The sequence below is a fragment of the Galeopterus variegatus genome, unplaced genomic scaffold (assembly GCF_000696425.1).
Source record: "Galeopterus variegatus unplaced genomic scaffold, G_variegatus-3.0.2 Scaffold41, whole genome shotgun sequence".
Classification (NCBI taxonomy): domain Eukaryota; kingdom Metazoa; phylum Chordata; class Mammalia; order Dermoptera; family Cynocephalidae; genus Galeopterus; species Galeopterus variegatus.
The window spans coordinates 843715-863714 of NW_007726152.1; the positions used below are offsets into that span (position 1 = coordinate 843715).

Here is a 20000-nt window from a genome sequence, read left to right on the forward strand (position 1 = left end):
GCAACAGTTTGAGTAAAATGACTGATGAACTAACTAGTTATTACAGTATCATGTAGACTGTCCAGAATTTTAAACATTTATTAAATCTAATGTTAATATTCCCAAAGTAGTCTCTAAAATATACAAATGAAATCTTCTAATGAGATTACTTGTGAAAGTTCATATTCATTTAATGACTTTTATAAAAAATGACATTTTGACTTAATAATAGTTGTAGGTTGAATTTACAATTTTAGATTTTCCAGGTTCAATCTGGGATTCAAAACATTTTAGTGAATGCTAAACTCTAAGTACTGGAAATAGAATAAACTCCTAAGGTTAATATAATAGCACCTTTTCCTAATTAGGTCTCATAAATGACCTGTGAATATTCAAAACTTTCAAGCTTAAATAGCTGAATATTTCTAAATAGATATTGAATAATTGCCAAGATATGTACATAGATGTCTAGCACTGTCCTAGGGGATTGCCCTCAAGTCAATTAACATTATTTTGGGCATCCTATAATTTTAGCTAAAGACTTGACTTCTTGTGTAATGTGTTAATACTGAGGACTCTGAGAAGTCCTGGCAGGTCCCCCTACTCTGTTTCCTAATCCCCTGCTCCATTTCCACTGTTGCCTCAGCTGGAGTATTGAAATATCACATCTATCTGGTTCATTTGGGTTTATCTTTCTGGTTTGAGTTTTAAATAAAAAAAACTTGTGTAAAAGTCTCAAGATCTTGATAAAGAGGAATGAGAAAAAACATGTATTATTAAAATACAAGAACATAGAGAAAGAAAAACTTAAAGGATACCATAAAGGTATGTTCCATTGCAGCCCAGTCTCAGAAAATTTTAATATGTGAGAACTGTATTTCATTATGTCACTGCCCTCTACAAAAATATGTCTGAACTGAGACATGGGGATTTGAGACAGGATTAAGCCAAAACTCTTCTGCCATTTTCAATATCCTATGATCTAGAATCAACCTATCTACGTACAACAGTAGTTCTAAATAATAACTTCCATTCCAGACTCAAAATATCATCCTCAAAACGTCATGCTCAGTTCCCACAACAAGCCGTTTTTCATGCTGACTCAGTCTGTGCTTCCCCCTTTTACTCTCCATGTGTACACAGAACCTGAAATGCTCTCCTACCCTGCATGCTACCTAGTCACATCCTGTCTACCCTTTAAGGACCAACTCAGTGTGTCTGCTCCCTAAAGACTTTGACACTATAGACGCTCTTATTTAATGTATTCATTTTACAGATCAGAATACAAATGATTGATCAAGTGTTTGAGTAGAGGCACAGCCAGAACTAGTCCACAGACTGGCCTCTAGAATGTTTCTTAGAACCTTGTTATTCCTGCCATCCCATGTCGCCTTAGAATCATAAGCACAGTCAACTTCGCTCTTTCTAGTGGTTGCTGTACCTTGGCTTGCCAACTAGACTGCGAACTTCACAGATGAGGAGACCCTACACCTTATAAGCACCCAGTAAATACATGTTGGCTGCATAAATTACGTGTCCTGAAGTCATTAAGATTTCCATTTTCACTAATCCTAATGAGAAAATTTCTCTCTGGAATTAAATATTCCTGGTATCACTCCTGGTATCATATGAGAGCTGGGAAAGATGTAAATAAATTTTTTCCCTTATGGCTTCAGTGTTCAACTGCTAGGTTACTAAAATAAAACAAATCAAAATCAATAATTGTTAATGCTTAATTTTTTAACGATCCAGCTGCCACCAATACAATGTTTAAGAAAAAAATAAAAAGTAGTAAGAGAAGTTTAAGCACCCCAGGGAATAAAATTGCTTGAAAGTTGTATCACCTATGCCTGTAGATTGGCAGAATCCTTTTTAATAAAAATAAAATTTCTATTATGATGATCTCTATTTATATTAGGTTTCTCATTTTTGGAACTCAAAGTGCTCCATGTTTTCACTTGTCATGTCGTCTGCCAATTCAAATGAAATGGAACACAATGAAACCACATGCCTTTTGTGGGGTGCAGGATGAATAGGAAATTAGTCCCTTCTTGTGGCCATTAGCAATATCTTTCTCTTCTTGCCCCCATTACATGATATGAGTGCCATTTAATTTATTTCTGAAAGAAAAAGTGGATATTTCTGTAGAGTTCATTTTTTCCAAATTCCTCAAGGTACCACATATTACACCACGATAGGACAATTAGGTTTTCTTCTAGGAAAAATGCTCCACTCTACCATTGAAGCATCCCTGACAATTTAAATAAAATAAAAGAATCCCTTTAAAGAAACTCCCTCTCTCTTCTGTGCTCACCAATTCTTCACTACAAATCCTCTTCTCAGGTGGAATTATTTAAAAGTTTTTAATTACAAGGGTGTAATTTAGCACAATAAATTTTATGTGTTTAGTATTTTGATTAATTTGTAAGTGTAGCGGAAAGAAATACTGAATAGTTTAGGCACCTCATTTATAATCTTTAGTCATGCAGCAGTAGTTAAGCGGTTAAGAATACAGTGTTTAAGAATATAGTGGGCTTTGAGGATAAAATGCTTGGGTTTGAAGCCTAGTTATCTATATGACCTTGGGGAAGCTATTTAACCTCTCTATATCTCTGTTTCTTTATCCATAGAGCAAGGGCATAAATGCCTACCTTGTATTGTTGTTATGAGGGTTGATGATTTATATATATATAAACACTTGAAGGAGTGTCTGGGTTATTAGTGACTGATAAATATTAGATACAGTCATGATATATAATTACAACTTTACATCTTTTTTGGAAGAAGGTATGGTATAAATACATAAATTAATTTTTAAACATTGTATGAGAAGAATTAGTTCTAAAAATATTTTAGTCCCTCTCCCCAAAGGGAGATTTTTATTACTTTATCAGAAAGATCATACAGTTGTTTACAGCATGGTGTTATAACACCAAGGTAAAGGGTTTGAATCCCCATCCCAGCCAGCCTCCCCAAAAATAGTCATAAAACAAAGATGTATGTGCTCCACTTATCAGATGGCAGGCATTAGCATTATTAAAGTAATGACTAGCAATCATGACTAGCTACATTTCTTTAAAAGTATATTTAATAAAATAAAAGGAACAAAATAACACAGCATATTACTGTACTTATTCCAAAAAATTATTTATCAACACATCCCTGATCACTAAAATACCAAGTCAAAAGCTCAGGTATGTCTCAGATCATTATTAGATCAACAGAGAAAAGTAAATTTCAAAGTAGAAGGAGCACCATTGAAATGCTCTGTATATAGAGCACCTACCTTTATCTCCTGAGTCATCCAGCACAGGACTCATCATTAGCTTGTCATTAAATCATTAACATACAGGCAATGAATGGTGCAGGCCTGCACATTGGGGCTTGTGATGTTCTGATAATACATATTCAGCTAGAGAAATCTTGAATAGATTAATTCAAATCGACTAAAAATGAAAATTTTAAGAGACATAGCAATATATATAAGCCTGATAGAAAATAAGTCTGTCTGCCAGGAATTCCTTTATATTGTGGATTGAGTCTGTATCTGTAATGATGTAAAAAGCATCTATCTTACTTTGACAGAAAAAGCAGATAACATAGTACTATTATCTCCTATTGCCAATCATTAATTTAACAAAAATTTATAGAGTATCTTCTCTATATAAGGAAGTGTGGGGCTTGTAACATCTATCAATGAACTTGCATTCTAGTACGGGAGTAATACATAGTCAAAAAACTGTACGATTGTCAGCTGTAAGTGTCCTAAGAGAAGCAGCAATTAAGTGGTACAGAAGGAGTTAACAATTGGGAGAGTTTATTTGCCTCTAAGGAGAATCCCAATGCTATAACAGCATTAGAATACATATGTATTTCTAATGGAATTCATTAAAGACAGTAAAGTAAGGCCAAGTTCAGATGGACGTAAGAGAGAAATTCTTAACTAGCCTGGCGACAAAATCCTTTCTGGATTAGAAGATCTATTGTAGATGCTCTGGACATCCATCATGACATTTTTACCTATCTGATTTGAAATTTATGCACTGCTTCCTTCAGCTGTAGGATTTGAGGTGTCTTACAGATTAAATACCAATCTTTACTAGACCCCTTAATAAAAAAGAAAGTAGAAACTAAATTCAAACAAATAGAATTAATTGTTGCCAGGAATAAAACAGTTGATAACATTTGAAACATCAAGAACATAGTTTTTTTAAAAAACTTAGAAACAAAAAGAAAGAAAAAAACTAATTAGGTCAGTGTTGTTTTTTTTTATTGTCTCATTTACGAGATCTTGAATAAATAAGTAGACTTATTTTTAGCACAACTTAAGGCAGGAGTCTGAATTAGATGATCTTCCCAGCCATTCATTTATTTATTGGGCACCTAAGATATGCCAGATATCTGTATTATTACCGACTTAAGAATACAAACCTTTGGCATAGAAAGGCACAGATAGGAGGTAAACATGTTTGCCTTGGTAATCACTTTAGTAGTAGTTCTAAACCTGGTAAAACATGTCACGTTCCTTTAAGTGCACATTGAAGTAGCTTCATCTTTGATTTTAAAGCAAATTATCCATTTGGTAAATAATGCATATCCCTGAAGACTAGAAACCAGAAATTCATTGCAAATGCTTTCAAAATTGTTCTATCCATGAAATAGAAGACTTGTAAGTCAACTACTCCTTTTTAGTCCACTACCTACTATTTACTACAAAAAAGCAGTGATTTAAGTTTCTTGCTTAAAGAAGGCATAGCCACTTCCTAATTTGATATAACTTATACTTGGAAGAATTATACAGATATTTAGGGCTTTTTCAGGTAATTGGAAGGAAAGAAGTATTTAGTGATGATAAGTCTGTTATTATTCCCTGACAGAGATGCAAAGTCAGTAACTGAAATGGAAGTACTTCTAGAAGGATAAGAGTTACTTCTTGTTAGAGGTAGAAAAAAAAAACCCATTCAATAACCGTTATGATAAACTACTGGGCTAATGGTTCCTAAACTAATATGGACAATGGTTCCTATTCTCATACAGTTTTCAGTCTAATAGAGGAAGGAAGACATGCCCACAAGTACCTGGGATACAAGGCAGAATGTGACTGATGCCACAGCAGACAAAGCATTATGAAAGGGGAGATCAGTTCTGACAATGGAATCAGTGGCTGCTCTATGAAGGGAGGTTTTGAAATATTTGAAAATTTTCATCATAAAGAGATGAGGGAAAGGACATTCTGAGTGGAAATGGAAAAAATGGAGAATCTAGATGTGTTATGGGAACACTGAGAGTACATAGAGAACATGGGAAGGAGGGCTGCTAATAAAAAAAATATGTTAGAAAAGCAGAACAAGGTCAGATGGTAAAGAGCCTTGAATTGCATTTTATGAGGTTTAAATTTATTCTCTGCTGGCCGAAGGGCTATTGATGGTTTTTGAGTGGGAGAATAAAAAGATAGAAGAGTTTAAGGAAGATTAAATTTGCAAAGTGTAGACCGAGTGTAGGACATTGGAGATGGGGTGACCAGTGAGGAACTTACTAAAGGGTACGATGGTTAGGACTAAGAGGGTAGGATTAGAAATGGTGAGAAGTGAAAAATTTAGGCTACAGGTTGTGAAGGAAAAGGTTTTGCATTCATTGTTCTTGTATACATATGTATGTGAAATATTTCCTTTTTCTACTCTATCAAAATAATAGGAGGGCCTAAATCTATGTCAAAAATAATGAAAGTTAAAACATTTCATAAAGTTTCATAACTTTCATGCAGTTTTGATAAATCTTCACACCTGTTGTTTTAATTGCTTGAGAAGGAGGGGAAGCAGATCTCAGAAAGCTTGGATATTAGAAAATGCAGATGGCAAACTGAAAAATTTTACCACGCTCCTCTTTGTGATGAAGACCCTAGTAGAGCAATGGCCACAACAACGTTGACACTTGGTCTCTGGAAATTGTATTTATTTTTAAGTTTCAGCCTTTGTTCTTATGTCATTTTTAAAACTTAATATTGAGGGGAAAGAGGTGAAGCATTGCTACTTTCTCAAGCGAAGAAAGTAGCAGAGAGGAGTAGCAAAACAGAAAAGAGGCAAGTCTTTTAAAAAGTAGGTAACATATACCCTTCAGAGTCTTGCTTATTTCTCCAAATAATTGGTGAAATTTTTAAAATGCCCCCCAACATAATCATCAGCTCAGGGATTAACAAACTCTAAGATATGGCTCCCAAACTTCCATCCAATCTCATGCTGTGGTATTTCCCTCTAGGCACATTGCCCATGCTAAGGTAGAGGAGCTATTATCTGTTCTCTGACTAAGATCCGTATTTTGGTCATCTTTGCTCATATGCTCATATCCTTTGCAACTATCTTTTCTCTCCTCATCTCTGCCTAATAATGGGTTGAAACATTTAAGATTGCTATTTTTGCTGGCAAAAAAATAGTCAAATATCAATAACTTCACAAAGTTCAATCTAACTCAAAGCTATATCCTTCATGAAGTCTTTTCTTTTTTTTTTTTTTTGTCTTTTTTTTTTTTTTTTCGTGACCGGCAACGGATCGCAACCCTCAGTGTCGCGCCCGTACCGGACCGGGACTGGCAACGGGATCGCAACCCTCGGCATTGCCCCCGCTCCTCGCTCAGCCAGTGAGCGGCCGGTCTGTATGTGGGATCCGAACCCTCGGCGGGAGCGCCGCGGCGCTTCACAAGCGGCGCACTGTAGCAGTGCGCCACCGGGCCGGCCCTATGAAGTCTTTTCTGATTCCCTGTGTGATAAGCATGCTTGTACCTTTGACTTCACAATTTGTTTACAACTCTCTTCATCCCTTCACCTGATCTCTATCATTAGCTATGTACTTATCCCTTTATTATCCATCTATTAGAGTTTCACCTCTGTAGATACAGATCATCTGCTACAGTTTCTAGCAGAGTATGTTGCACATAACAGGTGCTCAATAAATGCTTATTCACCTTAAATGAATGAAACTTATCTCTGGATCATTCCACCTGTCAAGTCTCTACTTGAAGGAACCGCAAAGTAGCAGTTGATTCTTATACTCTCACCTCTCAGTTTTACAGCCTCCCTGAGTAATGGTATATACCAAAAACACAGAGGACTAGCTACATTAATAGACTGATTTGTTGCCTAAAGAAATGTGTTGCTTCTTTTGTTGTGAAATTTATAAGTACCTAAGGCACCAATGAAAGGCAGAACAAATGTTAATGTTTGCCTACACCCTAAAGCAAACAGTCAAATTATAATGGGAAAGTTTATCTTTTTAGAGTGTGGTCACACTGTATACTCCCTAGAGGAATGTAAATTGTATTCATTTTTTATTCAAGACTAAGTAAATGGTTCTAAAACTGTTCCTGTTTTTTTTTTAGAATAAGAAAGTACTATGAAGAAGGTTCTCAAACTGAGATGTTCAAAACATATTTAACTCAAAAGACATTACACTATAGAATTACAACAGTGTTTTCTCATCTTTGCTTATTTAGATATTATCAAACATAACAAACTATTTATATATTGTCATCACTTATGAGAGACTCAGGAGCACAATGTAAATTGGATCAGACCCTTTTAGAAATGTAATATTTACAACCATGAAGCTAATGATAAAAATTTAAGTCCTAGATTTTATGACAGATGTCAACAAATGCTGTTCAGAAAAAGTTATAGTTTATAGCTCATATCTACAATATGGGCAATTTCAGGCAAAGTAAATTCTATTAAATATTTACAAGTCAAGATTAAATGTTCGACTAGATTCAAATTGTTTTTATGTGGTTTACTCATTACAGGTGATTCCCTTATCCCTTGTCTTCTTACATAATCCTAGTTATTTGAGAATATTTTCAGTACATTTAACATAGTGTACCTATTTCAAGAGTAATAAACACCTTTTACAAAGAGATATAATACATCTTTTAAAAATCCTATAAAAACAATTTTTAACCTTTTCCCTTACACTAGCACACCCGAAGGATATGACATACTTCTATCAGTAAGCATGGATCATTACTATTAAAAATGTTACTCTCAAGATAATACTGAAAAAGCCATCCTCAGAAACAGTGTTAGGGCTCTGATGCTTCAATTTTACTATGGAAACTGATTTTATTTGACCCAATATAGCCATCTTTATCCAGTAAAATGAACTTATACATACAGTCCTTTGAGAAACATATTAAATAAATGTATTGAAATGCATGTAGCTTTAAACCATTAATCTGTTTCTCACTCAGTATAGACTTGTTCAAGTCCTTGATTTTAAAGTGTCTTGATACTTACTTCTACTTAATTTAGTTTGGATACCTTTAACTTACATGGGATAAATGGATTAACTCCAATAGAAAATGTTTATAGTCATATAAATAAATTCTCTGTCTCCTATTTACTGTTATGTCTTAACTGCTCATCAATAATATTTAAAAATATCAAAATAGACTAAGTATTGCTATAGGCATATACTTTCCATTAATTTGCATAGGTTTTGACTATTTCACGAAATAACTTAAAAAACTTTCTAGTTAAAAGGAAATGCTGGAACAAGATGGGATTTTCTTTTAACTCTCTGCAATCTTTTTTTTTTTTTTTCCTTTTTATCTTTTTTACTGACCAGTAACGGGATCTCAACCCTCGGTGTCGCGCCCGCACCGGGGACCGGCAATGGGATAACAACCCTCGGTGTTGCGCCCGCACCGCGCTCAACCAGTGAGCGGGAACCAGTATCCACATGGGATCCGAACCCTCGGCAGGAGCGCTGCCGCGCTCCCAGACGGCGCACTCTCCAGTGCGCCACCGGGCCAGCCCAACTCTCTGCAATCTTTATTTATTACTTCACACAAGGCTGTTGAATGAATGATGACAGCCTTCCTGTATTATTAGCACTTTATCAAATTTCATATGTGTTTGAGTAATCTTTCATTCAGTTAGTTCCAATGGCAAAACCCTCATGCTTACTACCTAAATGTTGTTTTGAAGATATAAAGTGAATTTCAAAATATAAGCACAGAGTTATTTAAGATAGAAAGATCTGGGCTGGCTATTTTGCTTAGTTGATTAAAGCATGGTGATATAATACCAACGTCAAAGGTTCAGATCCCCGTATCGGCCAGCCACCACACAAAAAAAGAATGATTTAGTTTCATGAGGCTTAATTTTTGTTTTTGTTATTTTTGAGTAGCTAACTTCTATTGACTCATATCTTGGAAGATGTAATCATGTGAAATAAAAAATGAAAAAAAAAATCATATTTTTTTCAAAGACAAAGTTTCAAATGAAAACTGGTAAAATAATTGATTCTCATTTAGTAAGTATATGAAAAATGGAGGTAGTGGAAATTAAACTTAACTCATTTCCTTCTAATATATATAAAAGGAAATGATATAATTATATTTAAAATTCGATGGCAGATTCATAAAAATTGTAAGTTTAATGATCTCTATTTGTATAAAGTCAGGTTGAAATGCGAAACAATTTATGTTTCTCAAACCTATGTAACTCTTAAGAGTAATATTTTGTTTCCCTGTTTAGGAAGTATTTAAATTTATTTAACATATCACAGAAATAAGCTAATAAGTGAAAAAGTTTTTAATAGAAAAGTTCATTCTTCAAAGAAACCATTTTCTTAGGAGTTTTTAAAATAAAAGCTGATCTTAGGCTAATGTGAGTAATTAAATACAGTTATTTATACAGTCATAAATTTATATATCATTCTACTTAGATTTTATTATTTTGAAATAATAATCCAAAATTTTTTCACCAAAATTTAGATTTCATATTCTAAATTTATGCATACTTTGGAAAAATATTTAATTCTCTAATTTCCAGGGGTGAATAAAAAGAATATATAATTCAAAACAACTAGGAGTGAAAAACTAGTTCTTATTTCTCCATCTAAGAAATTATCAAACAGACCTTTACTAGCGTGGTTCAACTTTTTCCCAATTTCTTAACCTTCAAGATCGTTTTCTCTTTTGTAGAAAAAATAACACTTTAAAAATTTATTGAAACATAATTGATTATACATATCTGTAGGGTACAAAGCTGAATATCAATACCTGTGTACGATATGAGATGATCACATCAGGATAATTAACATATTCATCACTACAAAATGTAAGCATTCTTTGTGTCCATTAACCAAAATAACATTTGACACAGTTTCTCACGTTGAATTAATTGATCTTTGTTTTGATTTGAATATTTGCACATAGCTGCTGCCACTAGGAGTTTTCAGAACCACCATTCCATTTCTACAGAAATAAAAGTCTCCTTTTTACCTGAATGAAAAGGAAAATATTTCTTCCCACAGAGATGTAAAATATGAAAAGAGGATTCAAAAACTGGAGTGAACAAATGATTCTGCATTCCATATATACCTTTTATAGTTTGCTTCATCCAGGGTATAAGTAGAAAATGCCCTATTAAATTTCCCACACCTTTTCTCCCTGGCTAATGATAAACACCCAAATAAATTTTAATTTTCATCTTAAAGCCAAGATATAACCCTAGCCCTAATATATTTAATAAATCCTAACACCCCTTATTGTATTTTCTAAAAATGTAGCCATTTAAATGGTGCTTGATCATAAAGTAATATTATTTTCAGATAATTGTAATAAAACTTTCCCTTCTAAGACATATTTCCATTCTTAATGATGCAGTTTATAATTCTATCCTACATCTTAATAGATCCGACCCCGAGGTACGGTTCCAAGTTTCATTTAAAGTCAATATAAGTTATAAAAGAAATAACAAAAAAGTGTGTTGAGGTTAATGAAACATAATTTTATGAATTACATGCATATATCAGAATGATGGAGTTTGGGTATATTGTCCTCCCAAAACTCATGTGGAAATCTGATCCTCAGTGTTGCAGTGTTGGGAGCTGTTTGAATCACAGGGAAGGATCCCTCATGAATGAATTAATTCTCTCCCTGGGGGTTGTGGTAGTGAGTGAGTTCTCCCTCTATTAGTTCCTGTAAGAGCTGGTTGTTTAAAAGACCCTGGCACCTCCCCCCCCCTTGCTTCCTCTTGCCATGTGATCTGCTTGTACCCTGTACCCGCCGGCTGCCTGCCATTTTCTGCCATGAGTAGAAGCAGCCGGAGGCCTGTGCCAGATGCAGCTGTCTGAGAATCAAAAGCCAAATAAACTTCTGTTCTTTATAAGTTACCCAGTCTCAGGTATTCTGTTACAGCAACACAAAATGGACTAATACGTATATGTAGAATAAAAGTTCTGTAAGATTTCCTGCCCTTACCTTCAACATTATATTGGACTTTATTCAAATTTATGTAACATTGCTTAGACAAACTGAATTTTACATGATTTAGAAGCTCAATTCCAGGTGATTTCAGATAGTTTGCTATAGTGCTGATTAAAAACACACAACAAAATTCTTTAAGATTTAGCACTCTATTTGAATTTATAAAATAGATGTGACCAAAACAGCTGTAACAAAATGGAAATATAGATGTAATTACTTTGATCACTGATGAGTACAAATATATTGTGCCCAATCTCAGAATCAATTAGTTATCCACTGAGATACAATTGGTACCATTCTATTTTGTGTCTCATAAATGGAAACTATCAATAATATTCAGCTATGGATCTAAGGACCCTTATATTTCTAATCTGCTGTCCAGAGAAATAAAAGAAAGTTTAAATCACATCTTGATACTTTGCCATTAAGTGAGCCTTGTGGCGGCTCCAACTCTCCTTTGAACCATTCATCCAGAAGTTGTTTTTGCCTGATTCCTTGGACCAAGTTTCAGTCAGAGATGGGATGGGTAATATGATTATATGGGGTGTACATCCCAGATTCTCTCTAAGTCCCTGTTTGATAACTTGGGTTTTGGCTCCTTGAAGATCTTGACCTCGAAGTCTTATAGTTGGGCCCTATGGCTGTGGCTCATCCAATTTTCGGGACTATTATCTATTTCCCATTACCAAACTGCCCTGATGTGATGTCATCCATCCATTACTGGCTCTTAGTGAAGCTGTTTCTTAGGATGTCCTTATAGGGACTTCTTTCCACCTGGATTACATATGACTCATGTCACAGGTCTATCTAATCTCTGAGACTGACTGTACTGCTGTGACTATTAATTTGCTCAAATTAAACCATAGGACTTACTCAAACTCCAGTTTTGTCCTGTCTATGCTTAGTTATGCTGTTAGTTGTAAATGAGAAAGAAATAGGGAGTAAAAACTATATGTAACTTTTGTTCTAAATCCAGTAAATTATGTCCTTCTCTGACTTGCTAATTAACAAAAGGGACCTTAGATTTCATGTTGCAAATGTAAATTAATCGACAGTAAGATAACATCGTATGCCCAATAATTAGTTGTCTTCTTGCCTTTTTTGATAACCTTGAGTAAACTAAAAAACGTTAGTTTCCACTAGTAATGCTAAACTTTTGATATCTGTTGCTTATATAAATCATATAAATTTATGTCCACTTCCCAAGCCCTGTGTTAAAAGTGGAAATTAAAACACCATCAGTCTATGTGAAATCTTCATTTTTTCCTGTTACTAGAAATAAGAAAAAAATCAATACTGAAGCAATATTCATTTTTTAATAACAAGTCAATGACTTTTTGACCCTTTTGGAAAGGAAATTTTTAAAGTTCAACCAATGTTAGTGCAAATGAATATGTGTCTTCTAACAAAATATCTTTAAATGAAAAACAGAAGTAAAAAGCTACAATACTGTCAGCTAAAAGTTTTCTGACACACTTTGCCTAAATTGTGGGAATTCACACCACAGATGTCAGATATCATCTGTATAGTTCTATAAAAATCCTTCAAAACCCTATAGGCACCCACAAACTTCCACAATTGACACAGTGGGGATACAACACTTTTTAGCTGAAGGCACTGTGTCTCTGGGAGGATCTTTTTATTAAGAGGATCTAGGATGAGTTGTAAGTGCCACATATGGGGACTGGAATAATGTAGAAAAGAACAGCAGCTACTGATCCACACTTGTAGCATTTTTAAAAAAATATGAGATGATAAAGAGCTGGCATAATCATAAGTTCTGTACAATCACTTTGGAAAGAGATCTCAAAGCTAACTAGCAAAGTTAATGAAAAAGTTTAGAGATTAAAGAAAAATGGAATTAAATCAGAACAAAAATTATAAGAGGCCCAGAAATGTTAGGAAAAAAAAATTAAAGGTGACTGAAAAATTGTTAATTAGAAAATCTGTGACAACATATGTGAAGCAAATAAAGCTTTTATGTTTAGAGCTTCATAATGCAACATAAGAATCCAAAACATTAGCAAAAAATAGTACAGGCTTAACAGGAATGAAAACAATGACAGAGAGCATTTCACTTGCTCAATTGTCAGTCACTTTCAACTGCTTTCCTCTGAAATACAGAGCTACTCCAATTTCAAATGCTTTTGTCCATAGAGAGATCTAAGATCTGTAGGGATTTTATATAAAATATCACCAACCAAAGGTGTAGGATCTGCAAATTCTACTTGTGCCTACAAATAGCAATTTAAATTTTAAGGCAGCCGAGGAGAATAGAAGAAAGAAAGGTAATACTATGTACTTGAATATTTTCATTATGTTTTATGACAATTCAGTTTAGATTTTTTGATACTGTTTTACATAGCAGTGGTCTGAAAGTCCATTTTAGCTGTCTTTAGGGGCAAAATATTATCAACAGGAGGGGCTGAGGTGTAATATTGGAATGATTTAACAACTGAGATTTTCAAGAAGCAGAGGGTGTTGTAAAGATGACTGGGACTTGTAATGTGTAGAAAGTTCTGGCCCACGTAGAATCTGTGTTCAACATGTTAATCAAAAAGATTTACAGGTTCCCTAATGCAATCCTGAAATAACACTACACTATTCCTTTTATATGATATCTCAGCCTTTCATTTTCTTACCTAAAGCTTTGGCTTCTAATGACACAACAAATTTGCTTTCTAGTGTTATATGCAATATACATATTAACATTCTATATAGAAGATCATTAACATTCAGACTTTAAATATTTGCTTTAATAAGAAGGGGAAAATAACAATTGCCTGCAACTGAAATAGAATATTTAGCAAGCATTACTTTGAAATGACATAGAGGCTAAGAGGGTTCAGGAATGACATGTAAGAAATGATCTGAAAACTCAATAGTAGGAGACTAATAATCAGGAAGGAGAAGAACACGCCAACAGGAAGGCTTTCTGCATAAAGCCCTTGATACCAAACCATCTTGGGAAGAACATTCAGTTTGATCTCTAGAAACAAAATTTGAAAATATAAAAATAAGAATCTAATTTAATATTTTACAAGAGGGAAAAAAAGGCAAATCTAAGCCAACTTATTGAGAATGAGGAGAAACAATTGTTTAATAAAAAAGAACCTGAGTCAAACTAAACGTGGTGGGTACATCATTAAATTCCTCTTTTTGCCTCAGATTGGGAAGCAGACAAGAAATGGATTGATTCTATCAGTAAGAGTTCACCTTTCAGGTCTAGTCCAAATGTTTTCTTCTGTTTTCATTCATTTTAGTCTAACGCATGGGAGAAAAAAGTAAGTTTAAATTGTTTCCACCTAAATACAGCATTAATTCTAACTTTCTAAGTAGATTTTTTTAGAGGTAAATGTCTGTATAAAACAGAAAGCTAAAGTAATTTTTATACATAATCTATACAACTATGAAAAGCCAGGGAGTTTTGGCACTATTGGTACATCAGGGAAGAATATCGTAAATTATGATGACACTTGGCTTAGATTCTTAAAAGAAGTATCTTTTACATTTTTGCATACCATGGATGGTTCTAGAACTCTTTGAACAGCAACAGAAAATAAAGATTAAAAAAATATCAAGTTCTTACTTTGAATCAAGAAATAGTTCATTGGAAAGAGCCAAACAAGTTTCAGAATGTTATGGAGAATCAATACAATTCTGCCTGGCTTTAGCCTTCCCAACTTTTTGCTAAAATCCCCTTGAACATTCATCTGATTTATACCACATGAATTTCAGTGATGTTTTTTCAATTTACTTTGAAAAGGATAAATAAATTTTAGCAAAGTCTAGGAAGGTAATCATGAATGAGGTAAATGGGCCTGCCACTTTCTATTCACAAAAATTTGGATGGTTATAAAATACATATTAATTAAATAATTAAAATTAAAACTTAAAAAGTATACCAATATTTAGGAAAATCTCTAAAAAGATGAATGTTATACTGAGTTATCTGTTCTTCCTAAAATCTCTTGTTTTCCCTTCTTCAGGGTTCTACAAGAATCCTAGATTTTACTCTTGTCGGTGTTACCTTACAACATCAAACCATTTCTAATTAATCGTCACCTCTAACTAGACTCTTCATAATTAGTATCATACTTTTATTGAATGTTTACTTGATATGACAGAATGTGTTATGGGTTCCATATACTATAATATGTTTAAAACATAGTCTCTGTCCTAGAGGGACTGGCCATTAAGCAAGGGATATATGCAAAGTGAGCACACATGTATGCGTGAACACGTGAATGCACACATGCGTGTGCACACATAAGTGTTAGTTCCAAATGATTGTATAAGGAACAAATTTCTTAGAAGCGTGGATCAGAGTACAGATCCCGATAGCAAAATTACTTGGGAAAGCCTCCTGGAGAGATAGCACAAGTCCTGTAAGGAAAGGTAAAATTTAGGTAAAGGAAAAATGGAGGAGAAGCAGAAAAAGGAAAGGGCAGAAAGACAAACAGTTTGAGGAAAAATAAATGCACTAGGTTTTGCTCAAGCCTTCATTTGAGGCACTGTAAAAGTATAAATTGGAATGGAAGGAAAGGATTAAAATATGGAGTATAGAATGTAAATGACAATTTGGAATCTCTTGTTCTCCAAAAATAATTTGTATACATGTATATATAAAATGCACTAGACCATATCAATCCCATTCTTCTAATGCTTCAAAACATCAGCTCTACCAACCTCAGGTATACATCCATATCCTGCTATGCAGAATTTTACTATCATGGAGTTGAATAAAAGGACTAAACGAAAATAAAGTTTCAGGGTTTCCCCTCCTGGAATCTAAGGATATTCAGGTTCTTGGATTCCACAAGTAAAATGCTGATTTTATCATTTCCCTTTGAGCCTCTTGTGCTCTCTAGTTCTCCTTGTGGGCTTTTAAAGTGGCTATGAATTTTCCTAATTTTCCTCTTTGTCTCCAGCCTTCAATTGGTTGTCTTGTTCTGGGATTTCTTTTCACAACAGTTCTCATGACTTAAGCCAGACACTGCGTACTCCAAGAACTGATCTTCTGCTTCCGGTCTCTTCCAATTCCAGAATATCCTACTATACATGAGCTTCATTCAGTTACGGTTCATTCAGTATACTTTCAGATTACTCTTCCTAAAGCACAGCTCTGACTGTGTCAAACTGAAGCTCACAACATTAACAAGCTCCATATTGATTAAAACAAATACCATAGCTTAATATTCAAGTAACTCAACAGTCTGGTCCCACTTCACATAATCTAAACTCTATTTTCCTTTATATATGCTACATTCCTGTGAAACCTAATACTCAATGTTTTCCAGGTACTTTTCATGGGTTCCTGAATCTGGTTTGGTATTGTTCTATTTAAATTGTTCATTGCCTATAACTTCAGATAACATTTTCTTATTTCAAAAATTTTTTAGCCCACTGACTCTGAGCAGTCTCCTCCCTACAATAAATTCCCGTGTCATACCGTTTCACTTTTATGGGCTTGCTTACTTCATGGATTGTAAGAGAAGGCAGGAGGAAGAAAAGGGATTGTCAAGGAAACTAACTACAATTTTATAAAGTGCCTAAAAATGTATTAAAATTCAAAGTGCAAAAAACATTTTTATATTGCTTATAGTCTCATTTATAGCAACAGTGAGGCATTACAGGAGGTAACATGAATCAGTACCTACATGTACAGCACCATGAGGGACACGAGAGCAATTATGATGTTCCAGTCACTCATCTCATTTGCAAGAATCTTACGAGGTAGGTATTACTATTACTTATCTCATAGCTGAGAAAACTGAGAAAAGAAATATTAAGAAACTTGCCCAATTCCACTTGGCTATTAAGTGCTAATGGATCTAGGATTGGAACCCTGACAATCTGGCACCAGAGCACATAAGACTTATACGATTAGTCCTACTGCCTCTTGTTTATAACTGCATTGGCGTAACTACCCCCCATTCCAAAACAACAACACAAGTACCAGGATTTCATTTCAGGATACATGAGTATGCTGTTTAAATGTTTCATAAAAATTTTTTCACTTCTGTTTAATTTCCACAGTATTTTGAAATGGATTCAATTATACACAACCAAAATTTGATTAAGAATTAGATCAATATTTTTTCTTTGCTTCATAATGCACACAAAATGGCTTAATATTCTTTAAGTACAAGCTTCTTAAAACTCTGTAAAGATGAAGATACAGGATACTGAAGTGACATTCCATCAATATATGTCATCTAATATACAAAAGTTAATGATGGCAGTAGAAACAGCTTGAAAGAATGAATGTTGACTCAATATTTTACAAGATAATTAAAAATTTGATTATGATTTGTATAATTTAGGAAAAGACAAGATTTGGGCTCGCTCTAATTTTTATCTTTTCTGAAATCTATTTCCAACAAGCCAAGAGAAGCTTTCCTTTTATCTATGGAAAATAAACGTTAAGTATTTTCCACATGAACTAATTCATATAAGCACAAAATGGGTGATATATTAATTATGAACATTTTAATTTTGGAAACCTATGGCAGTAGTACATCAAGAATTAAATATACAATTTTTATATATTATTTCACACGTACTATTATTTTTCAGAGATATTTCATGATTAAACTTTAATTAAATTAATAATACAATGAAAAATACGAACTAGCAATTGCCAAATGAAAAATACTACTAACTAATGATGCCATAATTTAGCCCAATTATTATTTAAAGTTCTAAAATATAATGTTTAATAAATGATTTTATGAAATCATTAATTTTTTATTTTAATGTTCTTAGCACTGGACAACATTTAAGAAATACTTCTTTACATATCCTCCTTATATGGTTTATAACAACCACTATATAGGACACACGAGCATAGAGAGTTGCACCAACAGCTTAAACATTTTTATTATGAATGCCTTTTATTTCTCTGAAATAGGTCTTTTTTTAAAGGGGGAAAACAGGATCTAACTCTTGTTTGCTCTTTAAAGTTTTATTGTTTTAGCATTTTATACAGGGAGCGAGCATTAGCATACTCTGGAGAACTGCTGAAAGTAAAAGGCCTCAAGCTACCCACTGCATGGCTGATAGGATAAAGCAGGGATATAAAAACTTTTGTCTGATTGCTCACTTCCCCTGTTTTAGAGTACCGCTACTCTCAAGAGCATATATTCATGTTCTTTCTACTTCGAGTTTTATTACTTCTTTTGTATTATTTAATACATCTAAAGACACTTCCAAAAGACAAATTTTTCCATTTTGAAAAAGTAATGGTTTGGAACTTGATAAAACACATTAATGTTCACAGTGTGTTTTTTGCAAAGGTGATGGAGTAAAAGTGCTATAAAGCAATTAGGTACACGATATTAAAGACATTAATATGTCAAATAGAATAAAATGTTTAAAAAGTCAACAAAAATAATATCCTGTAAAAGGTCAAATGAAAATGGCACATATAAAGACCATATTTCTCTTTCAGGTGTTTGACTAGATATTTAATGCAAAAATAGAAGAAGAAAACAGAAAAATGAGGAAAAGGTCTAATCTTACCTCAGTAATTTGAAATTAGAAGTATAGGATGTTTAACTCTAGGAAATATGGATAAAAGTCACAACTCATCCTGGCAACTGAATGGTATATATACTTCATTATTCAGATTCTAATTTTTTTCCCCCAGAATGCTAAGTACTACCAGAGCCAACACTTTTCAGTAAACAAGAAACTGATATGCTTGACACTATTGAATAAGGCCAGGCATTTTTTAAAGTGTCATATACATTTCTGAAATCCACAATACATCAATTTTTAATACTTTTACTCTCTCAGCTCCATTAAAAAGATGGTAGGGGAAAGATTTTAGAGTAATTAATGATATAGTTAGCTGCTAAATATTAATAGGAATCGTAGTCTTGCATAAAATATAACATATAAACCTTGCCAATAAGGACGCACCAGTAATTAAAGTTGAATATGTAATTACACTGATTTATAAAACAGGCAAAAAGTTACACTTTACTAGCTTCTATGTAAACTGTGGGTAACAGTTAAACTTTGCGTTTTACGGTTTATAAAAATGGGCAATATCTTGACTACAGTTCATAAATGGTTTAGAGACCTGTAATAGTAGTAAAAATTACGACAACTTATTCCATCATGAATATTCTTATTGCACCATACAAACCAAACTGTGATAATGATCCATAAGATGTAGATTCCTCTTAGACACTGCTTTACGCCCAAGAGAACATGAGTACTGTTAAGAATTTGTAGAGGACTGATGGAACAACAATTACAGAACATTTGAGATAATCTGAAAGATTGTTAAAACTGATTTTGATACATTTTTTTCATATTATGAACGGGGTACAATTTAACTCCATTTAAACTTGTAGTTTTTACTTATACACCATTAAAGTCTTCAGAAGAATACTATATTTTAGAAGCATATGAATATAGGTTCTTCTCTATAGGGAGTGTGTTAACCACACTTACATGTGCGGCTGAGGTGAGCAGCCCGGACTGCTGTTGCCATTGCTGTCAATGTGATCCAGGGAACCATTGAGGTCTTCATGCACGGCCTGCAGAAGGCCACTAGATGCATTATTGATCAGGCCAGGGTTACTCAGCAAAGGTAAACTGCTCTCTGCCAAGGCAGCCTAGCAAAATGAGGAGGGTATAAAACAACTTTTAAAATGCCCTTAAAAATAATTTTTATAACATACATCTTCTTTTAACAGGTTCAAATCATGATACAGATATTAGAGAAGCATTTAAATAAAATGTAT

The 20000-nt window shown here is 33.7% G+C and overlaps 1 protein-coding gene across 1 annotated transcript in view; it reads right to left on the reverse strand.

The window, feature by feature from the left end:
• The window catches only part of FOXP2 (forkhead box P2), a 274200-nt gene that overhangs the window by 7992 nt on the left and 246208 nt on the right, over positions 1–20000 (reverse strand). Inside the window, exon 17 of the mRNA XM_008571504.1 lies at positions 19708–19871. Within this exon, the coding sequence (XP_008569726.1) occupies positions 19708–19871 (164 nt within the window). The remainder of the gene's footprint in view (positions 1–19707; positions 19872–20000) is intronic.